The sequence below is a fragment of the Narcine bancroftii genome, chromosome 9 (genome assembly GCF_036971445.1).
Source record: "Narcine bancroftii isolate sNarBan1 chromosome 9, sNarBan1.hap1, whole genome shotgun sequence".
Lineage (NCBI taxonomy): Eukaryota > Metazoa > Chordata > Chondrichthyes > Torpediniformes > Narcinidae > Narcine > Narcine bancroftii.
In genome coordinates this window covers 17,470,926-17,495,854 of record NC_091477.1, presented here as the reverse complement: position 1 = coordinate 17,495,854, position 24,929 = coordinate 17,470,926, and the positions used below count along the sequence as shown (strand labels likewise).

General features: G+C 38.6%; 1 protein-coding gene across 1 annotated transcript; it reads right to left on the bottom strand.

Moving 5' to 3' along the window:
- Nucleotides 1–2,310: 2,310 nt before the first annotated feature.
- Nucleotides 2,311–20,099, bottom strand: LOC138743242 (glucosamine-6-phosphate isomerase 1-like). Its single transcript, XM_069898219.1, has 7 exons — nt 19,467–20,099; nt 15,759–15,927; nt 13,984–14,085; nt 11,813–11,995; nt 9,142–9,326; nt 7,849–8,023; nt 2,311–4,271 (listed from the first exon to the last, which is right to left on the bottom strand). Exons 2-7 carry the CDS (start codon nt 15,880–15,882, stop codon nt 4,201–4,203), a joined length of 840 nt encoding a protein of 279 aa, XP_069754320.1. The 5' UTR covers nt 15,883–15,927; nt 19,467–20,099; the 3' UTR covers nt 2,311–4,200.
- Between the last annotated feature and the right edge of the window lie 4,830 nt (nt 20,100–24,929).

Sequence of the window (24,929 nt, the reverse complement as noted above, 5' to 3'; positions counted from 1 at the left end):
TCTCACTCCAGCATTCTTCCTTGTGGCCATTTGTGATTCTGCTGACAACCATGGTGTCATCAACAAATTTGTAGAAGGCATTTGAATTGTGCCTTGGTGGGCTAAGCATGCTGGAGGTGCAGCTGTGTTGATTGACAGTGATGAGGAGACGTTGTTTCCAATTCGTACTGACTGTGGACTTCTGATGAGAAATTCAAAGATCCAGTTGCAGAAGAGGGTGCACTGGTCCAGGTTTTGGAGCTTGTTGACCAGTACTGAGGTTGTGATGGTGTTGAAATCTGTAGTTAATGAAAGTTAGCCTGATGTAGGTGTACTGTTGCCTAGGTGATTCAGAGCTGAGTGGAAAGCCAGTGAGATTGCATCTTATATTGAGCAATTGTGATGGTAGGCAAATTGCTGTGGGTCCAGATCTTTACTTAGATACAAGTTAATTCTGGTCATGACAAACCACTCACCCTAGTGCAGGTCATTATTCCCCTTTCCTCATCCTACTACTTCTGCATTTTGAAACTTAATTCTAACTTTTTCCAATTTAGATACAAGGTCAGTGACCAGATATGTTAACACTTCTTGCTCCACTGACCTGTTGCCAATCTCCAGCATTTACTATTTTCCTTTCACATTTTGAGTTTCTGCAGTATTTTGTTACTTCAACATTACAGATGTACACAAGAAGCAAATGTACATTTGACTATGCAAAACTCCTCAAGTTAGTTAGCATAATCAAAACGAACAAATTTAGCTTTTCGAAAGATGGCCTGCAGCATCTCCTGTTACCTTAAAACTCTCAAATAACATGCAATAAACAGCAGCTTTGCCATATATTTGAAAATGGCACAAACTATCCAGTGTTGTAAAATGTTCAACTGTTACTGCTTTCTGCATTTCGAATATTATTGCAAACTACTTTCTTTTGAATTATCAACATAGTATAGAATTCAGAAAAACCAAGAAAAAAAACTTTTTTTAAAATTACTGTTGAAATGAAAGGTGGCCCATGAGCCCTATTATGACAAAGAACATTTTTTAATCATTCATTTCCTTTAGATTCCAAGATCAAACTTTCCATGACTTCACATTTCTAATTCATTCTCTGCAGACAGATACACAGCCTATTTTATAAACCAGTGTTTATTCCCTGTGAATAAATTTACACGGATTATGTTATATTTGACAAACTATAACAGCAATACAGAGCATGCAAGAGCCAAAATGTGCGTACTTACCTTGTTGGTCAGCGTCCCAGGGTCCGTAGGCTGGGCGTGGCCATCTTGATTCCTGTGCGAATTAAATACATTCCTTTCTCATAGCAACAATTCATATATACAAAAATAAATTCCAACCCTTTTATTCTCCACCATTGCTCATGGTAGGCTGTGATTCTACAAGTGCCTTGTTGCTATGCAGCTCATCATTCATCACATAACATCCTAGACACGTAGCTGAGACAGGATGTTAAAGACTGTAGGTTGGAAGCAGAACAGCAAGGAATATTTATCTGATTTAACAGGCAAATCTTCAGATATATAAAAGTGCTGGAGAAATTCAGGTCACACAGCATCCATGAGAAGTAAAGGGATATAATAAAAGTTTCGGGCCTGAGCCTTTCGTCAGGGTTTCAGCAAAAAGCAGGAAGGCTCCTGAATAAAAGGTTGGGGTGGAGTGTGGGGTAAGGAGCACAGGTCACCAGGCAAGAGAAAAAAATAAGATGAGAATAGTGGACACTGTAAAGTTGAAGGGCATCCACTTTGAACACTTTATTCATCCAGAGGGTGAAAAATCTCTGTAATTTGTTACCATAGGCAGTTGTGGAGGACAGGTCATTGAGGTTATTTAAAGCAGAAATTGATAAGTTCTTGATTAGCCAGGGCATCAAATGGGGAGAAGGGCAGGCAGTGGGGCTGAGTGGAAAGATGATTAAATGGCAGAGCAGACTCAATGTCCTATTTCTGCTTTTATGTCCTATGGTCATGGTGATAGGGAGGGGGTGAATGGGGGGGGGGGGGGTAGCTCTCTGAATGGAGAGGGAATGGGGTGGAGAGCTGGAGGAAAGCAGATAGAAGGATAGGGAAAGAGAAAACAGGGAGCAGCCCAACAGAAACTGGAGGTCGCTGTTAATGCCACCTGTTGGAGAGTTTCCAGAAAGAATATTAAGTGTTGCTCATCCAATTTGCAGGTAGCCTCAGTTTGGCAAGGTACGAAGCCACAGTGGGAATGGAGTGTGGAATTGAAATGGTTCCCACTGGAAGGTCCCAATTATTGCAGTAGGTCTTTTCAATTACTATAATCACAAATGCACTGAAACACTAGTTGTGGGTGAACCCAAATAAATGTTTATTCAGATTTTTCAGCATTTTTAATGAATGCAGTAAATTTAAACCAAAATTGGTCAATATGAAATACACATGGAATGCATCAACTTTGTGATAAAGAAGTGGGATGGTTACTCTTGAGACAAAGTCCTGATTTGCACAGAGAGGCATGGTTTTTTTTTAAATAAATCAGCTTTCCACATTTTAACCTTTCACATTTTTTACCTATTTATTTACGGCAATTTTTTTTTGCCTGTTGCTTGAATTCCAGGTAAAGGGGATTTTACTGAAATAAAATGTTGTGCTTTCAAAGCTCTACATGATTTTCCTCCACGCAACAACTACGTCCTACTTCAAGTCCGATTTCCACATTCCCAAATTGAACCAAACTACCATTGGAGATTATGGTTCAGTGCCTATGTCCCAAACTAGAATTGCATTCTCAAAATCCCCTTTTCTCCCCACTCCTTAAACCTATCCTTTTGATGCTATGATATCCAATATATTTTGGTTTAATTTTGTAAAATGACGTTTCTGGCACATTTCATTACAATAAAGTCACTTCAATTGTTGTTAGCATAGCATCATATCTGGGTTCATATTCTTTTCAAACTTTTTACATTCAAAACAAAAACAATAGTTTATAAAATATTGTCAGACTGACTTACTAAAATGTAACTGCCTTGTTCTAGTTTATTAAATGTGATAAGAGACACTATTGATTGAACAATGGAGACAAAATGCACATAAATTTAATGACTAGAAAATAAAAGAACTGTATATATTCAAAGGCAACTTGACTTTATTGTTCTCCAAAAAGGGGGAAAAAATGAAGATAACAATATTATTTCAAATTATTCTCCCTCTACAAAATTGCTTCAGTTAATTTCAAAGTACCCCACCATCGACCTATTTAAAAAAAAATCAGCCTTGAAACTCAGGGCATCAACTCTCTCTGAAATAAACAAGCTGGACAACTAATCAATCATTAACCAGTAGAAGATCCCTTAAGAGTGCAACACAATCCTTGAATACATTTCAAAGTCCAGAAAAAAAAATTAATGGAGAAGCTTGTGCATTCCAACAAATCGTGCACAATAAGTTCCTTTCCATTGTGACTCAACACAAGGAACACTTGGCATGATAGCAAAGGCAAAAAAAAACATATAATTCTGTTAAATCACTGTCCACAGATGTTATAAAGATGTGTCCAGGAAAACGGAGAAGAAATGCAGCAAATAAATACATGATAGCTGGTCGGATATTTGGCCAAAATTGCAATTTAGTGGTACTTACATTACATAGAGCCTATTGCTTTCCAAACATTAGACAGATGGACTCCAGAAACCCCACTAGTCTTGCTCATTAAATACACCACATGTGGAAGACATCAAAAAGGTTAAATTCAGTCATGTTGTCAGGTGATTTTTAAATGAGAAATTAAAGCCTCCTGATAGACTTTTTGACAAGTCGGTTCAAATGTATTGTAAAAGAGATAATGATATATATCAAGCAGAAAGTTGGAATCTGCTGAGTACCTCACAATGACTTCTTGAGGTCTCGCAGAACCAAGTTGCAAAAATACACATTTCATAACAATAAAATATATTTATAATTAGATCAGGAACACAATTCTAGTCACTTTTGCCTTTCCTGAAAGGCTTATGGATCAGATGAACGAGTCTCAACTCTCATTCCAGAAGATTTGTCGTCACCACAAATATTTTTTTTCCCCCACTGATAACGCAAGGGTCGCTCAAAGGTCATCATTCTTAAGGTTTCACACTCTGCAGGGACTAGATTTCCTTCAGTTACTCTTGCAGAAGAATTGATTGATGTCTGGGGAATGTATTGCAGGTCATGATCTTCAGTGAAAGCGACAAGTCGCCTACTTAACTGTACTATTTTGCTTCATACTGTACAATGGCTCTATGAGCTGATTGTGAACATGTGCCAAACCTGTGAAGGATACAGAAACAAAATAGAGTGCAGTATAATTTCAGCATTCAACAATTTTGATTTGGTAAATACCTTAACAGTAACATTAATTTAACCCAGCACACGAGATTGTGATGGTGCAAGACCACCAGGTTGTTTAAACCATCAGATAGCATGAATATTTCAACAGACTTTTAATTTAATTTTTTTTTAATAGGTTACACAGTAACACTTCAGTGAACCCAGCAAGTTTAAAAGGAGCATGGGATAACAAAAAGTAAATTAATTAGGAGCAGAGGGGCTGGGGACCTCGTAAGTGGATGATGAGCCGAGTAACATACAAATTAGATGACAAATTATCAGGATTTCTGAATGAATAGTGAAATAATGGAAATTTACAGCATGTAGCCCTCTTAACAAAGTGAACAGAAGGGCCATCAAACACTGGAATGCATGCCAGATCAGAGAATATTACAAACACAAGGCTAACATCAGTAGAGCAAAAGTATTAGGAAAAAAATTCTGAGGGACAGGATTAACCAAAGATTTTCAGAATGGCTTTGTTAGAAGTAGATCCAATTTAATTCTTCCATCCGCGCCCCACCCCAAATCACAAAATGAGGGCTGTTTTGTTGACATTATCCACATGCATGTAGTTCAAAAGGTTATTGCGCATGAGATCCAAGGCAAGTTGGCAAATTGTTTGGTAATAGGAAGTGCAAGGTATTAGAGGAAGTGGTTTTGTGATTGGAAGCCTGTAACCAGTGGAGAAATGCAGGAATTTATAAAAGGTACCTTTTCTGTTTGTGAAATACATTAAACATTTGGATAGGAATGCAAGAGGCAATACTAGCAAGTTTGCAGATAACAAAGACTGGCAATTCTGTTGATAGTAAGATAGTAGTTCTAGGCACTAGTTGGTACTGAAATCTTGGTGAAAAGGGCAGAGCAATGACAGGTGGAATTTAATTCTGGTAACTGCAAGGCAATATACTTTGGGAGGACTAGTGAATGGTAGCACCCTGCAGAGATTGAGAAACAATGGGATGTGATGTCCCTCCAAGAATCCCTGAAGCAGCAGCATGGGTAAAGAAAATATCACCTTCTGCAAGCAAGCTATTTTCATGTGATGCACTTACAATTTCATAGTTGGGGATGTCACATGGTTCAGTTAAACAAAAGACCACTAGTCAGTTCTTCCACTTACAGTCACTGATTATAAATGAACGCATCCAGTTATTTTTAAAGAATCCAATTTTTGCAACCCTAATCCTTCCAACACTACATTAACTGTGAAAGATTCTATTTTTAAGTCATCCAGAAATAATAATTATTAAAGGTCTGAATGGTCTTAATACAGAATTCCCTAGCCTTGAAACCAGTTAGAAAAAATAAATCCACAGTTCATGTTTACTGAAAGCAGGCTCATTAGCCTTTCCAGACAGCTAAATTAACATTTAAACAGAATGAGTCCTCATCCAATTGCACATTGATAAGCAGTCTGACAGAACCAGTTCCCATTTCATTAACAGTTTAATGATCTGTCAAACCTGCTTCCATTCATAAACAGCTAGCTGATAAGCGATCTGTCAAAATTATTACAGAAAGCAAAAACACCATACCTCACAATCAGATGCCAAAGGAAGCTCCTTTGCTTTGTGTGTTAAAGATTAGATTAACTATCCACTAATAATTAGTATTTGATAATTAAATCAAAGCCCAAAAGTAAACACGGATGATCGATATACATTGTTGGCAAAACCTCTAGACATTACCTCAAATGTTTAAAAACTTAAAAACTTGAACAGAAATAACTTAATGCATGTAACTGTTTGACATCAGTGATTTACATTTATTAAGAAAGAACCACAGTGGGAAATGCTAACAAGGAACTGAAAAATTTGCTTCAAATAAATTCAAAAGACTGGTTTATCAACTTGAGAAATATGCCATAAATACTGTACAAATCACTGTGATCTTTGAATAAGGGCTGATATTGAAAAAGGTGACACTGTCTACCTGACCTTGATATTCCTCACTCCTGCTAGCATAATGTAATAAGCCTGTATTGTATGCTTCGTGGTTCTCATGTGCTTTCTGGCTTGACAGTGTGGGCTAACTATCACATAACATCAAAACAAGGTACCTGTTTAAATCAGATTTGGCCAATGTGTGGAATTGAAAAGTAGCAAATCATCAATTTGACAAGAAAACCTATCTAAAGGGAATACAACCACACAGGAACCAAACTATGAAAGATGAAGTTTCAGGCAGTAGAAATTAACAATTCAGATGAACCAAAATAAATACTTTACCCAAGGAAAGTAATAAAAAACATGTTGACAAGAGTAAACAAACAAAATTTAACTGCAATTAAAATGTGGGAAGTAAACAGAAAGAGTTATTGCAAGAATCACAAGCAAATGTCATGTTAAGTGCCAAATCTATACATATCAGTATGGAATAGCCACAAGTGAAACAAACAGAATGCATAATCTTATTCCCTAGTCAGCTTGGCATCAGTTGCAGAATATACCTGCTAAATATAGTAGGATATACTCACTGCCTAGATATCTGGTCATCCAGCATGAAGCAGCTTGCTCAAATGACAACCAATTAACCATCAAAAATATTCACCCATCCAGCATTGGAACCTAGTGACTGCTAAAACAGCTGCAAAATGCAACAGTTTTTCACCAAGCCCACTCTTCCCATACCTGTGACTTCTACTATAGAGGAGGGCAAAGGCAGCAGGTAGCCATCACCTCTGCGTTCACCTCCATATTGGACACTGTCCTGACTTGGAAATACATCCCCCTCTCTTCATTGTTGCTGGATGCAAATTCTACCTTAATAGTGGGAGAATCTTCACCAGATGGACTGCAATAGTTCAAAAAGGTGACACAGCACCATTATTAAGGGTGAGGTAAGTGCTGCCTTGGCCAAAGTTGTCAATATTTTTTTTAAATTAAAGAGAAAAGAAAATTCATAAATGGAGTACAATATTCTGCCACAACTATACAGTACACTTCGCACAATCAATCAGCAATACATTTCTAGTAACTGTGCTATATTTGAACATAATCTAGATCAGACAATAAATAACTTGAGTAGAGTTATCAGTTTTGGTATCCAAAGCACAAAAACCAAAACAGTGCAGCCTGGAGGACAGTGACAAACCCTGGCTTCAAAAGGTTGATTAAGAAGAGAAGCCAATACATTTATAGTGATTTTCTAACAAAATATTTCACAAGATCAACAGTTGGGTCAGCTTTCAAGCAGGCAACAGAAGAGAAAATTTCCAATTATTTTAAATTAATAAAGAAAAATGGAAAATTCAGATGTTTTAAATGATCACAATCTTCACTGCTTGTGAAAACTCTTAGCACATATCCTCTAATCCAAGACTGAATGATCTTAAATGACATGGCAAATACACCATTTTAGAAACATTCAAATTGGTTTCAAATGAACCAATGAAGACAATGCTCACAAACCAGACAGCCTTCAAACTAATTAAACAGCAAAGGGGGTGGTACATAGGATTGAACACAGAACACAGAACTTTGGCCTGGGAACTCTTGCAAAAATTAACTACCTTTAAAATACTGGACTGTTTTTACACGGAGTTCCAATGTGGCATCTTCATCACAAACAAACAGTGTTTTGGGATGCTGCTGAAGAGCAGAGACAGTCCACATATGATTTACATCATCTTCCAATGCTTTATACAGAGCCAAGGATTTAAGAGCTCCTGTGACAAGAATCAACACCTGCAAAGATAAAAGGAAACACTTTGCATTTTCTTTTCAAGTGAAAAAAAAGGCAGGTGTTGAAAAGTATATTCATATGTGCAAAAGAAGTTTTTAAAAATCTTTCCATGTCACACTTACCAAAATAACTAACTCGGTTAAATATGCCTATACAACACCAATTCCATTTACAAATATCCCCATTACTGCTACCAAAGCAATCTTTTACTGAAACCTTCAACCACACCTGTAACCACATTGAGATTCACTGTTCCCATTCAATCCACATCAAACTTTCATGCTATATTTTTTCATAAACTTGAAGTCTCTAAAATGCTTGCCTCATCCCAAGTGTTAGCAGAAGCTTATAATCTATACCTCATGGCCTACAGTCACTCCTCAGTAACCAATGGCAAGTTTAAAATTTGTATCCTTGTTTTCAAAATCCTCCTCATCTCTAGAATCACCTCCAGCACAAAAAAATTAAGTTAGCTGCGCTCCTCGAGTTCGCCCCCCCACCCCCCCCACACCACCACCCGCCCTTAATCGCCAGGAATTAAAACAGGCCCTAAGCTCCAGACTTTTCTCCCCAAAACAATTTTATTTTTCTCCCTTAAAATATCATTTTAATACTTTTCCCAATCATCCTTTCTATACCTAGGCACTTATGAAGCAACTATGGAACATTTTACATTAAACAGACAATACATGCAGGTTATCAACAATGGTGTAAAAATGCATGTGGGCAGGAAAAGAACCAGAAAGGAGAGGAAGCATTTGCTGAATAACTGAAGCCAGTTTTTATGCACTGAAATGATGGTGCAAATCTATGGAGATGCTTGAAAATATGAGCAACAGGTCGGGTCTCAGGGAAAAAAATATATAGGTAAATGGTACTGATTAGCTCCTTGAACTAGTACAGAGTTAAATTACCTTCTCCTCTGCTGGATTCTACAATCCAAAAAGTCCAGTTCTGTGTTAGTATCACAAATGCAAAAACTTCAGTACAAACCTTCTTATTTAAAAGAGATGACAAGGGCAAAGGCAAATAAACAAAACACTCAAAATATATGACACAAGACTAATCTTAAATGTGAATTGTGATAACCTCCCTGAAAATAAAACTTCCATTTCTTCACCTCTCTGCTGTCCATCACAGTACCCACTCCAACAGTCAAAGCGGTGGACGGGACTTGTGACAAATCTCCATTGAAGAATCTAGCATTGGCCAAGATTGTATCCATTGCTAATGCCTTCACTCTGGTTCGAGATGCTAGACTTGATCCTGGTTCATTGAAAGCAATGTGACCATCTGGACCCACACCTGGAACAAAACCAGCAAAGTAAAAGAGTTTACAAGAGTTAACACTCCATTCAGTATCACGAAAGGAAACTGAAGCATTGCTAAGATGATCCCCAAACTCTTTGCAATGTACCATTGGATAAATTTAGTTTCCTTCGAAAGGAAGGCCACAAAGATCATTCTTGCTGAGATAGTAATTCTTTGTTGCTAACATTAAAATATATTGTTGGACAAAAGTAATTCTGCATCCAGCTTATGCTCCCTTCAATTAAGTAATCAATTGATTAAAGGAGTGAAGTATGCAGAAACTGATCACTCAACCCAATCAGTCTGTTCCAGGACTTTTGCACGTCCTTAATGCCTTTCCGAGCCGAACTATCAGCATAACCGATACTACATTCTTTTCACGTTTTCCCCAACTTCCAATTAAAAAGCAATTTAACTAGCCTTCTCAATGAATTCCTGAGTTAACAAAGTCCACATTCTTACTATTCTCTGCGGCATTTTTTTATTATACATTTTTTTTGAAAATTTTAATTTATTGAATCATGATGTACATGTTAAAACATAATTAATAAAACTTAAAAACTAATCCCCTACAACCCCAATTCACCCCCTCTAACTTATCCCCCCCCAAAAAAAAGAGAGGAGATCACATAACATCAAAATTCATCATTTAATTACCATGGTTTGGGGCAACACCACTACTGTGCGGGAAGGAGATTTAATGATTCAACCCCAATAATTCAAATACGGGCTCCAAGTTTTACAATTAAAAAAAATTATCACACGAATTATATGTTCTCTTTTCCAATGGAATACAAGACCTCAAGCCCATATGCCATCTCCGAATACTCAAATCAGTCTAATTTTTCCAAGTAATTACCAAACATTCTCCAGTCGCAGCTAATGCCAATCTCAAAAAAGCAATTTGAAATCTATTTAATTTTAATTCTAAACAAATCCTCTTAATATCACCCAACAAAAATACCAAGGGATCTAATGAAAATTTCACTTTCAAAATAACTCCTAAAAATTCCTAAAGTTTATTCCAATAAGCTTTATTGTTTGATAATTTTGGACATACTTTACGGTTACCTAGAAGATCTAAATTTGAAATTTTACTTACTGAGGGTGGTAAGAAGGGATTTATATCAGAGATGTATGCCTTACTACAGAATAAAATGCTTAAGCTGGATATACATAAATCTAGATTGAAATGGGAGAAATATTTAGGTAGACTTATTTCTCAGAATGACTGGATGAATTTATGTAGGGATTGTATGACTAAAATTGTAAATGTAAGGTATCGATTGGTTCTTTATAATTTTCTTCATCAATTATATTTAACTCCGGAAAAATAGAGGAAATATAATTTTATTTCTTCGGATTTATGTTTTAGGTGTCATAAGGATGTAGGTTCTTTTCTACATTCTACTTGGTCATGTGAGACAGTGAAACCTTTTTGGAATAAACTCATTAGATGTTTCTGATCATTATTTTATTTTCAGGATATCTTTTCACTTCCTGTCAATTGGAAACTTTTGCACCCACTCCTACACAACCTTTTATTATTTTAAGAGATTGAACATAGATTTTTTTTTTCTTTTTGAAAGGTCAAACTTGCTTTCCTATGATTGCCAGAAGATTACATTAATGGCACTACTGTAATTCTTTTCTATTTTGACATCACTTCTGTCACCATTACATCCTTCTTTCAATCATAGTGTCTAGGACAGTACTTATTCCCGAGTGTGGTCTACTAAGGTAGAGTTTACAGATTAGTTATTTTCTAATTCTATACATAAACCACAATCCTTGGCGGCTTTATACGGCTTGTGATTTTTATTTACCACCCAAGTCTGTAATCCCTTTTTTACCTCTTCCATGCTAATAATACCTGTTTAACAGCATGTATGAAACCAACCACCTCCTCAACCCAACTTGACATCAACATTTGGAAATCACATTTTTGATTCTTAAGTCTAAATCAAGCTTCCTACGCCTACTCTAAATCCAAACTAATCTATTACTCCCTGTGCGTTTTCTATCTCGCTTCTTAAATGCAAAGGAATTAAGTTTGTTACTGCTTTTCTGTGCATTGATCATTTTCTGATGTTTATATCGCATACTAAATGTTGGGAAAGTTGAACAATGCTGGGGTCAAGTATAATACACAAACATGCTGGAGAAACTCAGCAGGTCACACAGCATCCATAGGAAGTAAAAGGTAACCAATGATTACTGGCCTGTGCCGCAAGGAATTCCAAATGAAGGGGTCAGGCTCAAAACATTGATTACCTTTTACTTTCCATGGATGCTGTGTGACCTGCTGAATTTCTCCAGCACTTTTATGTATTGCAAATGGTGGGGAAGTGTGTAATTTGGCCAATGTGATATCCTCCCTTTGATTTTTCATGATCCAAAGTAATATACAGCCATCAGTTATTTAAGTGCACAAGCTACAAGACGTGTGTATTAGTTCTAATTAGTTCATTGCACAGTACCACCAACAAACAGCTCAATTCCCCCAGCCCCCTTAATTTTCTCCTCAAAATTGTTGCACTCGGCCTCCAGGTCTGGAGCATTCCCATCCAGATTATGCGTATTTTCAGCCAGGATATCCAAGTGTTTAAAGAAAATGTTCCACATGAACGAGTGAAAGCTTTTCGGGTGCCTCCTTGGAAGGCCTGCAAGGGAAATGCAATATGCAAGTCATTGAACATTACAAATTTAGATCAGTATTACATCACTGGTAATGTTTAGAATATGAACATTCTAGTATATTTATTATTAACAAACAAATCTTCCTTCATGAAAACAAAATAAACAATTGTGATTGGGCACCGTGATTGGAGAGTGGACAATGAGGCAAGTCTTCATCCATGATCTTACCAACTGGTGGAGCAAGTTCAAAAAAGCCATATGCTTTATTTTGATTTTTATTTGTTATATTTTATAAAGTTAAGGTATGGCAGGACAATTGTAAGCCACAGGTGAGCAGAAAGTAGGTAACTTCCAGAATGGTATTTATTAAATCTCTACCCTCATTCAAAGAAGCCATTCAATGAAATGGGTATGAAGAAAAATAAACAAGAGAAGCAGGCATCATTGAATTTATACAACAGCCACTCATTTCGATTATTGTGCAAAGTGGGTAACTTTATGATCAGTTTATACAAGGTAGATAAATAAAAGCTGTTCTTTTCGACATGGTACAAGAACTTGGGGGGGGGTGGGGGGAGAGTACACATTTAAGGTTTTGGACAATAAATGCAGAAGGAATGGGAGGAAAAGATTAAAAAGAAATCTGAAACTTTTTGCCAACAAGAGTTAAGAAGCAGAAATAAATTATCAATCATTTTAAAATAGAAAAAAAAACCTCCTGGGCATTGGAAACAGAGTGGAGGAATGAAACTGATTGGATTGATTTACATGAAAAACAACATAGACTCAAATGTTCCAAATGACATCTTCCAACAATATAATGATTCTGAGGCTCAACAATATCAACAGAAGCTTCATCACCAGTTCCCAAATGCAGGATGTGAAGCAGTCAGCTTGAAATTACACAACCTCTTTGCCTCATCACATTCACACTTCTTGGCTCACAGGAAACTTTATCAAATTAAAAACAAATAGCCCTAGCATAAAAATCAAACCACACTTCCATTTTTTGATTAAGCCTCCATTGTGTTTTAGCAAATAGTGTGCAGAAAAATAAGTTGTGGATGGAAATATTGCTTGGTAAGGTGAATGGGCAACAAATTGATAAATATATTTTTAATCATGTGAGAAAATGGTGAAGCTGCAGAAATCTGCAGCACCATTGGATTTGTGGGGTTCTAAGGAGTAAAGCACGCAAGTGCATCACTGGCCATTAATCAAAGGGAGTTGAAGTTTAACTGCATGAGGCATTGGAAAGACCACAAGTAGAGTATTTTCAACAATTGTGAGCCCCTATTGAATCATAAATGCAAGTTCATTGCAGGTGTACTGAGATGATTCCAGATATGGAGGGGCTGTTCTACAAGTTTAAATAGCTTGTCACTGCTCAAAGATTTTAAAAAAAAGTGAGGAACAATCAAGATTCTTGGGAGGGGGGTGTATTGGCAGAGCGAGACTGGGTGAATACATCTCAAGAACAGTGAGAACCAGAGGGCATAGTCTCAGAAGGAGTGCCCATTTAGGAATGAGATAATAAATAATTTCTTCTCTCAGGAATTGAGCTTTTGGAAATCCCTTTTAACTTTAGCTGAGTGGAAAGAGTGCTTGGGCTTATACAAAGCTGAGATAGATTTCCAATCAGTAAAAGATCGAGGATTATACAGAAAGGGCAGGAAACCAGACTTGGGGAAGATCACAGTCCGATTGAATGATCAATTAGGCTGGGGGGGCAGGAAGGCTGAATAATCTACTAATTGTTCTCTATTATGGTATTATTTCTAAGATTAATAGTTCAAGGCAATTGCATGTAGTTTTTGTAATAGAAAATATTTGATTCACTGATAGTAAATTTTCTCATTAAATTTACTGCATCAGTGCACTAAGAGATGCAACACAAACATGTCAAGTCATTGAATCCAGGCCAGACACTACAGAAAAAAAAATGACAATTCAGATCAGCCATATGTATTTTAGACAATAAAGTCAAAAAGTTGTACTGCAGCACACTTACCCACATATTCATGCATGTGAAATGCTTTCACATATTTGAAAGATAAATCTCCACTCTTATAATAATCAATTAGTTTTTCATAACTTCCCAATGGAGTGCTGCCTGCAGAAAGATATTTATGACAGCTGCAAGTTCAATTGTGTTAGATAGCTTTAAAAATAAATTCAATATGCAGCATGGCTGGTGTAGTGGCTAGCACAAAGCCTTTACAGTGCCAGCGATCAGGACTGGACCTTGAATCTCATGTTGTCTGAAAGGAGTTTGCACGTTCTCCCTGCATCTGCATGGGTTTTCTCTGGGGGTTCCAGTTTTTTCCTATCATAGAAAAATGTACCGGGGGGTAGGTTAATTGGGCAGCACAGACTCGTGGACCGAAGTGACCTGTTGCCATACTGTATGGCAAAATAATCCAGATTTATATTCTGCCATCTTACTTGATGAAACCACCAATTACTAACCAATAATTAATTAAGTGAAGTTAGTCAGAAAAGATGGTTTTGAAAGGAATTCTTATTGCCAATGATATTGATGCAAATTTTAGTCAGCCATTGGCTTTGTAAAATACATATCCTTTCTGAAGGATATTGTAACACTTATTCATAACCCACTAGAAATAATTCTAGCAAGATAAAAACACAAGTGTGCCAACAAGAAACTTCAAATTTATTAGTTAAACAAAATCCAAGAGTCCACATGCCAAGACACAAGTTGCAGTTTTAGTAAAACATCATTAGTGGATGTCATGCGTTGATCTGTTTTCACTCCATTCCAATATGAGAATACAAGGTTTTTTTTATATAAATGGTTCTTAACCTGGCTTAAGATTTCATTTGAAAATTTTTCAGTGATTCATTAATTCAATACAAACTCGGGTGTCTCGAATCAGAAGGAATTTCTTAAAAGGAGGAATCAACCTTTTAAAGCAGAGGGGTTGAAATTTCCTCACACATAGGTCATATTAATGCTATTAAAATGTTAATCTTACCCAATTTTTTTTATTTCAAGCAGTCCCAGTTTTTATTCCGAAATCCATTTTTGACAATACATTGTATTCACTAAAATATCTTATATTTGGAATAAAAATAAACCCATATTGAGTAAATTCCATTTGCAGAAATTAAACTGTATTCTTAATGCAGGTATATTAGTTTGCCATTGGAAGAATGAGTCTCAAGTGACAAAAAAAAACTTACTTATCTGGCATCCACCAACCCCACACCTGCTGGATACCAGAGATTTTACTGACTGTGTATGTTAATTGGCATTTATGAACATTTGTAATAAAAACAGAAAATACTAGAAATGCCCAAGATGGGCAACATCTGAGTAGGCAAAAAAAATTAACATTTATGTTGATTCATCAGAACTAGAAGCTGGAAAATGAGAACAAATGGATGCATGTGATAGCATGGAGATGAAGGAAACCAATAGCAAGCAGTGGTTGTGTCAGCAAGGGAATGGCAATTAACACATTGTTGCAAGAAACTTGTCTCATTGGCCTCCTTCCTAGCACAGGAATTCCCTTTTGCTCCTTCCAATTCTTACCTTGCTCAACATACATCTGACATCTAACTTATCTCTCTCCTTCCTCAGAGATGCTGCCTTACACCCTGCTGAATTTTTCCATGGCTCTATTTTTTTTTCTTTCCTATTTCCAGCATCTTCTTGCTTTTCTGTTGTTGAACATACCCCCAAAATACTCAATTCAAAACCAGATTCATTCAAATTTAGTAAACCAACAAGACATAGTTCACATTAAATATCATTCTACTCACCAGAGGACAAGCCCAGGGTGAAGTATTTGCTCGGTCCTGGATTGAATTGAATGATCCGATTCCTAATATATTTTGCAACCCATTCACAGGCTTTTGAGTTGTCTTCCAATATAACCAATTTCATTGTTATTTTTGTAAAATGAAGGAGTAGAAAAGATTAAATCACTTTCTGTCAGAAAGAAAAGACAGAAGAAAAGCCAATGTGTTGACAGGTCTCAATGGATGCATGTTCTCTCTCCCCCCCCCACCACCACCACCACCACAAAACTCAAAATTTAAACCAAGTGAGGCCACACTTGAACAAGTGTTTCAAATTCAGAAATCTAGCTTCCTTTGACAACAGCACCTAAAACCAGACAGGACCGTAGCAAAATGAACAGAGCTTCTGCCTCAGAACTCCAGACACCCAGATTAAGCCCCGACTTTGTGGAAACTCCACACAGATGGCACCCATTCTCTCGGAGATCACACATTTCTTCTGGGAGCTTCAGTTTCCTCCTACATCCCAGTGCTGTGCAGATTGTTAAGTTAATTGCCACTATAAACTGCCCCAGTGTGCAGTGTGACAGATTATAGATATGTTTTTGGGAGATAAATTGGGGCAGGTTTTTTTTTGGTTATGTCACATACAAACACTTTAAAACAGATCTTGTTTAAAATACTGGAGCTCTGCTCATGCTAGCTCCAAGAGCCTTTGCAAAAGTTTTGGAGAGTGCCCAAGTGAGTTCACTAATGGATTGTTCTTTACAAAAAGGCAACAGGTGAAAGAACTCGTCAGAGCCACAGACTGTCTGGAGTGGAACTTGCTGTTCTAAGAGGGTCGTGTGGTTTTGCAAGCAGAGAGAGAAAAACAGGGTTTTTCTCAGAGAGAGATCTGTTCTGCAGTGATACTGTCAGCAGCAGTAGCTGGGACTGGAATGGGACAAGCTGGAAAGCTTGTGGAAAAACCCCATTTGGAAGACAGGTTGTGAGTGCTTAGTTCAGCCTGGTCAAAGCCCTTGTGGTTCATACAAGAGGACTGGCTGCCTAATGTTTCACTTGAAATAAGAGAAACAAAAATGAACTCTGTGGTGACCTGAAAGAAAGAGGTTACTATCTGGAAAAATCTGATGGGGCAAGTTTCTTTGGCAAGACACTGAAGTGGCTGGTTACAAGGAATCAGTTGTGGGCATCCAGAGAACAACAAATCTCTCTCGGAAAATTGACAAGAACCTTCTTGAGTGGTAACTATTTACCTTTCAAGCACTAAAGCCTGGTGAACTTCATAAATGTTAAATTCTGTGCACAGTACAAGAATTGCCTGCAACCAGTGAACTTGGAGGAATGAGGTGAATCAAAGAACTTTTCTAAACTTACACACATTACATACACTTGGATTAGAAGGGGGTTAAGTTAATAGAGATAAGTGTGATCCTGTTTTCATGTTTAAAGATAATTAACAACAACTTTTGTTTAAACAACTATTGGTCTTGGTGAATATCTATTGCTGCTGGGTTTTGGGGTCCTCTGGACTCGTAACAGCAGCTAAGTGCAGATATTTGAAGAACGTAGGGAGAATTTAAAAAGTGATTAATAAAGGACATGGGCAAATGGGTGGTTGGCTGTCTTGATCGGTCAAAGGCCTTGTTTTCCCTGATGTATCTCTGTATGATTCGGTCCTTTTGTGACAACATGCTCAAAATGAAAGAAAAATAACAAAAATGAACCATTTTTCCTGAAGATCGGCACTTGCGAGAAAATAGAAGAGTCTTTGACATTTCATTCCAATAAAAATTGGATAGACTTGAAAAATAAAAGCTGGCTAGAAAAAAAAAATTAGAACTACTTTTAAATGACCCAACAGCAACCAAAAATCTTCCGGTTACCTCTACATCAGGAAGACTGGACAAAGAGAACAGGAAATCATTTGGTTAAGTACGTTCATTCCATCTGCCACAATACCTGGAATCTCCCACCCATTTTAATTCCGCTTCTCAATCCCACACTGACCTGCCTGCCAATGATCTACTGAACTGCCAAGTTAAGGCCACACACAAAATAGAGGAAGAGCACTTTGCATTCCACCTTGGGAATCTCCAAGCAAACAGCATCAACTTCTGCTTTTTCCTTTAAGCCCCAACTGGATTTTCTCAACCCGTCCCTCCCAATATCATATACATTGTACGATGTATATGTGCACCAAATATCTTACTTGCTGCAGCTGAACCAATACTTTGTAAAAACAATGAGCATTGTCTTGTTCAGTGGTCATTCTGGACAATTAAGGAAATAATTGTATATTTCAGATTTATTGTTGGAGTACATGTATTACATCACATACAACCCTGAGATTCTTTTTCCTGCAGATGAGGCAGAAGTACCATTGATTGGTCATGCAAAAAAAAAACAACTTAACATTCACATGTAAACAAACAAAATGTAACCAAACTGACTGTGCCATAGAGAGAGAGAGAAAAAAAGAGAAAGTGCAAAAGCAAGAGCCCTCAAGTTACTCCCTCATTGGGTTTGTTGTTGAAAAGTCTGATGGTGGAGGGTGTTCCTTAACCTGGTGGTATGAGTCTTGTGGCACCTATACCTCTTTCCTGATGGTAGCAGTGAACACAGAGTATGTGCTGGGTGATGTAGATCCTTGATGATTGCTCTTGCTTTCTCTGTGGATGTTCTCAATAGCGGAGGGGGGGGGGGGGGGTAGGAATTGTCTATGATGTCCTGTGTTGTGTCCACTACCTTTTGCAGGGTTTTACACTCAGGGGTATTGGTGTTCCCACACCAGACCATGCTGCACCTGGTCAACACACTTTCCACCATACATCTGTAGAAGTTTGCTAAGGTTTCCGACGTCATACCTCTGAAAACTCCCGAGTTAGGTCCAGGAAAGATTCTCTGAGATTGTGATTCCCAAGAACTTTAAATTTACTCACCCTCTCCACCTCTGATCCCCACAATGATCACTGGATTGTATACCTCTGGTTTTCCCTTCCTGAAGTCAACAATCAGATCCTTCATTTTGGTGACATTGAGGTTGTTGTTGATGCATCATTCAGCCAAGTTTTCAATCTCCTCCTTTATGCTGACTCGTCACCCCTCTATTCAACCCCCTACTGTGGTATTGTCAGCAAATTTGTAGATGATGTTGTTATCATAGGGAGCCACAGGTGTACATCAAGTAGAGCAGGGGGCTAAGAACACAGCTGTGTGGTGCTCCGGTACTGATTGTGAAGGTAAAGTTCTTATCGATCCTCACTGATTGTGGAGAAAATCCATTATTACCTAGTGGGGTGCTGAATCCCAGATCTTGGAGGTTTGCTGATAAATTTTGAGGGGACGGTGTTGACTACTGTAGTCAAGCAAGAACATCCTGCTGTCCAGGTGTTCCAGGGCTTTGTGTGATGCCAGTGAAATGACATCTGCCATGGCCTTTTGGTCCATCAAGTGAATTGGAACTGATCCACTCAGACAGAATCTGATCAACACCAGCCTTTCAAAAAACTTCAGCACCTTTGATAGGACAGTAATTGCTCCTGTCAACAAATCGAAGTAGGCTAAACAAGAAAATGGTAATACACAAGATTAAAATCAGACTGGGATAAAGTCTACATCACTTTTGCTACAGGAATAGAAACTGTTGAGTCATACTTAGTTTCACCAAACAATAATAAAGCTTTTACAACCTTTTGTCATCAGACGCGGGGCCAAACAATTACCAACCTCCAGCGCTGGGTTTTTACTTCATTCACTGCCTCTGCACACTTTTACTCCAATGACTCGCCTGTGTTGAGATGACCAGAGGCTTATTTACACTTTTTGCTTTATGAGCCGAGGGAAATTGGGGATTGAGGCTTATGCCTCCTGTTAACTGGAGATCAAAGGAGGAGAATTAAATAAACTGTGCCGTATAACGTTAACTCATTGTGTGTTATTTAACACAGAGGTACAAATGCGAGATGATCCAGAAATATTTGAAACTTTGCAACATGTCCATAATTTGAAGCCAAAACAAGTGGGGACAGACATTCGTACTTGGCAAGTTGGAGACCAATTCAACAAGGAAGCAGGCTACTTCTTCCATGAGCTCCCACGCGAGGCCAGTCCGCTGTCTGTGCCTATTTTTAAAGGGGTTACATCCCGTTCGAGGAGCCAGCGTTTCATTCCCCGGCCTCCGCCAAAGCCGCCCGTCCGTTTGTTTCCTTCTTCGTGCAATGCAAACCGTGTTTCGCTCACTTGACCACCCACTTCCGTAACGTCAGCCAACAAGTGCATCACTCAGGCTGCTCCACCTCGACCCGCGACTGTCCCACATCCGTGAAGAATTCGCGTGAAACTGGCGTGTATCGACCGAGAATGGACCCAGCCACTCCGGAGGCAGATTCGCGTCCCAAAACCAGACCGTGCTGGGAACTGGGCGCGCCAAATTAGAACCCGCAATTTGGGGGCGGAGATAAACAATCCCAGTTTAACGGGTGGCAAAGTATCCCCTAAATATTGGGGGGGGGGGGGGGGCAATAGAAAGAAGAAGTGGCCTGGCGAACCAATCTCAGCATCAACAATTCTCACGTTTTTGGGTATTTTTTTCAACGAGATGCTTATACTCAGCAGGTAGAAATAAAAGCTGGAATCACAATATTAAGCGGATCTTAACATGGTCAGTGCATGAAAATACAACGTACAATGCAAACTCAACAATTAATGCATTAAAGTCGCACCAATAGCGTGGAGGAGTTTGATCAAAATCGTGAGTTACCCGAAGCATTAAAAGTCCAGCGAAGCCCCGAGCAGGAAACGACGGCAATGGACTTACAGCCTAATTGCCCGTGACTGCGAAGCAACTTTGACCCTAAGAGGGTCTGGCATGGAGCGCTCTCAATTCTCCTCAAGGATTACTTCCAGCGAAACAACTCTGGCCCAAAGCTAACGGGTGCACACCGGGCTGGAGGGAAATCACCATCAGAAGAGACCGTCTTCTGCAGTTTCCTCACCAGCGTGAGAAAAAATCGTCATGTGACTTGCCTGCCGGTCAGCTGATCAGTGGGGTGGGGGAACCTCCCCCAGGGACCATTCGCCCTGGAGTTGGGACTCGCCAGCAATGAAATAGGTTTCAAAGGCCCGCACAATAAAGGAACAAGGTTCCCACGTTGCACCACAGTCTGTTACAGATGGATGTTCATTAAATGTTGCGCTCGTTTCTTTGCAAATTAAATTGATGTGTAATCCATCTCCGTTTTGGTCGTTTCCAGATAACCTTCGGATGTGATCACGGAAAACAGCGCCGATGGGAAGTCCTGATATTCCGCCCCTGTCCACACATAGATAACTTTACCGGAATATCAGATCAAAAGTACAAGTCATTAATCAGTTCATGAACAAATTACGGCGCGACGTGAACATCACAACTGCTTTCACCGATGCAAATTGGTCCCTGATGTAATCAAAGTCCTTCTCCCCCCCCCCCGTTTCTTCTCTTCCTAAGCAGAGCAAGAGTCTGCCTTGAGCCACGGTGTGGCCCAGGATGGACGGGCTGGTCTCCGACGTGCAACGTCGTGGAGGGAGGGAGGGAGGGCAGGACAACGAGCCCCTGCAGCTCCTCTAAACACTCCGGCCTTACCCCCCCCCCCCCCCTCCGGATCCGCGCTCCATGGAGATGGCGGCATTTACTCCTGTACCCATGGTAATCAACAGGTCACTTCTCCAGTTTTAAGCGTTTCGCGGCAGCCACATCGATGCCCAGGCACATGTTCAAAACTTCTGCTCCCTCGAGTTTGGCTTTAATAGAAACTGCGCAGTGCCCCCCCCCCCCCCCCACCCTTTAAGTGGCACCCAGCCATACCTTAGACACGGCACTACATGTATTTCTTCATTGATATTCCCGCTGCTTGATTATAGAATGTACCGTGGTATTGTATCCAAATGAGATATTTTAAACAACACATTAATTTTATACAAATCAATACATTTGACATGTATTTGATCGTACGTTTATCATTGAACAGGTATCCTAGAACATTGAATGAACCAGGCAGGGCTCTTAGTACGATCACGATATGCGTTAAGAAAAGTAACCAAAGGCATGCACCTGAAGTAGGAAGTGTGCAGTGAACTGGGATTCACTGGTAGTGTGTTGAGCACTGGTTGAGTGCCCCCATCCTGGTTGGGCACTCCACCAGGATCTCCAGACCCCCGGACTGCTTCAATCTGTAAATAACTGTATATTTTTCAACTTTTTTTTTCTGAATCCATGTTCTCTGTCTTCATTCACAAAGCCTCAATTCGGCAGGAAGGGGTGAATGCATTGAACTGCAATTCACTGGTAGTGTATTGTTTCCCACCTAAACCCAGAACCCTTCCGAAGTCTATGTGAGACCCTATCCATAGTTATAAGCTAATACAAGTGTTTGTTCTCCCTCTGGTCATGAGAGTTTTTATTCGAGCTACAAAAGTGTAAACAGAAAATTCTGAAAATACTTGACAGTGCCTTATGAAAAGTATTCAACCTGAATTCGTTTTAAAGTATGCAGATGCTGTGATCGTAGTCAAAACACAGAAATACTGGAGGAACTCAGCCAGTCTCGCAGAGTCCATGGGAGGTCAAGATATATTACTGATGTTTTGAGTCTGAGCCCTTGTGTTCAAGCACATTCCTTGGTGCTGTCCAACCAATTAGGTATTTCTGGCATTTCCCATTTTATTTGGGGTACAGACAATAGACTGGCTATAGGAAAAGAATAAAAAAAGGAATGGAAATTGTCCACGGTAGTGATGTCAAAGGCATCTGGAAATGTATACGGCCATGGATTTCGTTCTGGAAGTGGGGACACAATGTGGGCGTAAGTCAACCATTATAAGTAAAATATATTGTACAACATAAGATACCATGACACACATACTAATTGTACATACACATGTCTAAATACCATTGTTGAACAGCCTGGGTAATTTTAGTTCGATTAAGATTGTGGTTATAGTTGAGAGAGACCATCCCAATTTCCGTACTATAACTATTTAGTTTTACCACTTTCATATTGCTTTATCACCTTTAGCTTTGATTCCAAATTATTGGCACACTTTTTCTTTTTTGATTCTGCAAGAGGCTTGTTTTGGGAGCATTTAACAGGGGCCGTGATACACTGTATATTTTCAGAAAAAAATTTTATTAAGCTCTTATGGCGACTTTGGATTTATCTGCGATTGGCCATAGTTAAGGTATGGCTGTATACTCGAGCAAACATCTGACCCAGTTAGCAAGTACACAGTATGCAGGCTTCCACAACTGTGGAAGTCCACCATGTCCACGAAAACTGTGAGAAAGGTGTTGAAAACTTCCTGTTATTGGTGGACAGCAATTCAAAATGAACCAAAGTGTATCAGTCGCACAACATGTCGCACACATTTTAGAATAACTCAGAACCATTTTTAGATTACATAGTCTTCTTAAAAATACTGCAGCAAATAACCTACTCTTTCCAATATGACCTGAAATGGCTACTTGTTTCTCTCTCCAAAGGTGCTGCAAGGTTTTGGTGAATAGCTACAGCATTTTTTTTTCCATTTTAAACTTCTTGCATCAGCAAACTTTTGTTTTTATAGCTGGGATCAAAGATGACCCCATATCTCCTCACCATCTTACATTACAGGACCAGTCATCAAAGATGACCCCATATCTCCTCACCATCTTACATTACAGGACCAGTCATCAAAGATGACCCCATATCTCCTCACCATCTTACATTACAGGACCAGTCATCAAAGATGACCCCATATCTCCTCACCATCTTACATTACAGGACCAGTCATGAAAGGCAAATCAATTTCCTGGAGATATAGATCAATGACAGACTCCTCTATATATTACACTCATTCAGAAATGAAGATATGACCAAATCTCATCCAGTCAAATCAGCAATGTTGAGACCATTCTCTTACCAAACAATCAAATGGCAAGTCAAAGTATTTTAAAATGATAATAATTCACCAGCTACTTCAAGGCTGCATTTCCCAGTGAATCTGTTCATATATTTAGTTGCTTCATTAAAGGCTCCCACGGGAAAATTAATCCTCAGGAAAGGAGGTGAGTAGCACAGGGTTATTATAGGAAGGTATGTTCTGAATATTTAACTTATAAATTTTGTCTCCTGATAATGGTGCATTGTTTTACAATTGACAGGAAATCAAGGTGTAAAAACAGAAGTATGATTTGAGCACTACCACTAATGAAAATTTTAATTTCTCTTTTCTCACAAATTTTAGATCCAATGTATCTGGGATAATCATCTCAACATAGGAAAGTAAAAAGAACTCATGTGTGAAAATTTAAAATGAACTTTTCATTTGTAATTTTTGCTTCAATCTTTATTTTTAAGATCAATACAATTTCAAGATTCATTCATGTTAGTTTTATGATGTTGAATGTTCTTCATTTGTTCTTCAGGAAAAAACCACAAAATCAGAGCTTCTTTTCAGCAAGTGTATTATATAACCATATAACCACTTACAGCACAGAACAGGCCAGTTCGGCCCTACTAGTTTGATCTGTGGCTTTTTAAAACTCATCAGTTGATGGCAATACCAAGACTGATTTTGAGGGCCTTTACTTTTAACTAGTTTAAGGATAAGCCTGTTCATGTTATTAATCTTTTAAATTATATAAATGATTTATTAGTTTAATTATGCTTGTATAATTAATTTTTTCAGGAGACAATAGATAGGTTCAGCTCTGGAGTTCAATTCATGTTCTGTTTTAATTTTTTTTAACTTCATTTATGCTTTTGCAATTCTCCATTAAAATGTAACACCTTGATCTATTACAGCAGCCTCGAAAGTTAGCAATTCTGACTTCAGAGGCATGAATGTTTCTTTTTACTTAAATTTAAACTTGAATTTTATGTTGGATGTTCTGGAGATGTAGTTCATTAGCCACATTTGTACAAGGTTGTGACCAGGGTAATGGGGGTCCTTAATGATGATGACTGCCTTCTTGAGGCAGCTTCTCACATAGACGTCTTCAAAGGATGGGAGGTCAGAGCCCATAATGGACTTGGCTAGGTTTCCACCCACTGCAGCCTTTTGCATCCCTGGGCACTCAAGTTACCAAACCAGACCTTGATGCAACCAGTCAGCAGGCTTTCCACAATGCAGCTGCAGGGTAGTGAACCAAGTTCAGTTGCTGAGTACTGTATA

Bases quoted from the DNA above. Each gene is read 5' to 3' on its own strand.
- LOC138743242 (XM_069898219.1), bottom strand. From the start codon at position 15,882: ATGAAATTGGTTATATTGGAAGACAACTCAAAAGCCTGTGAATGGGTT. The intron at 9,327-11,812 runs GTACTGTGCAAT...GTTTTGTTCCAG, and splicing joins AATTGAGCTGTTTGTTGGTG to GTGTGGGTCCAGATGGTCAC. The intron at 4,272-7,848 runs GTAGTTAATTTT...TATCCTTCACAG, and splicing joins AACAGTCCAGTATTTTAAAG to GTTTGGCACATGTTCACAAT.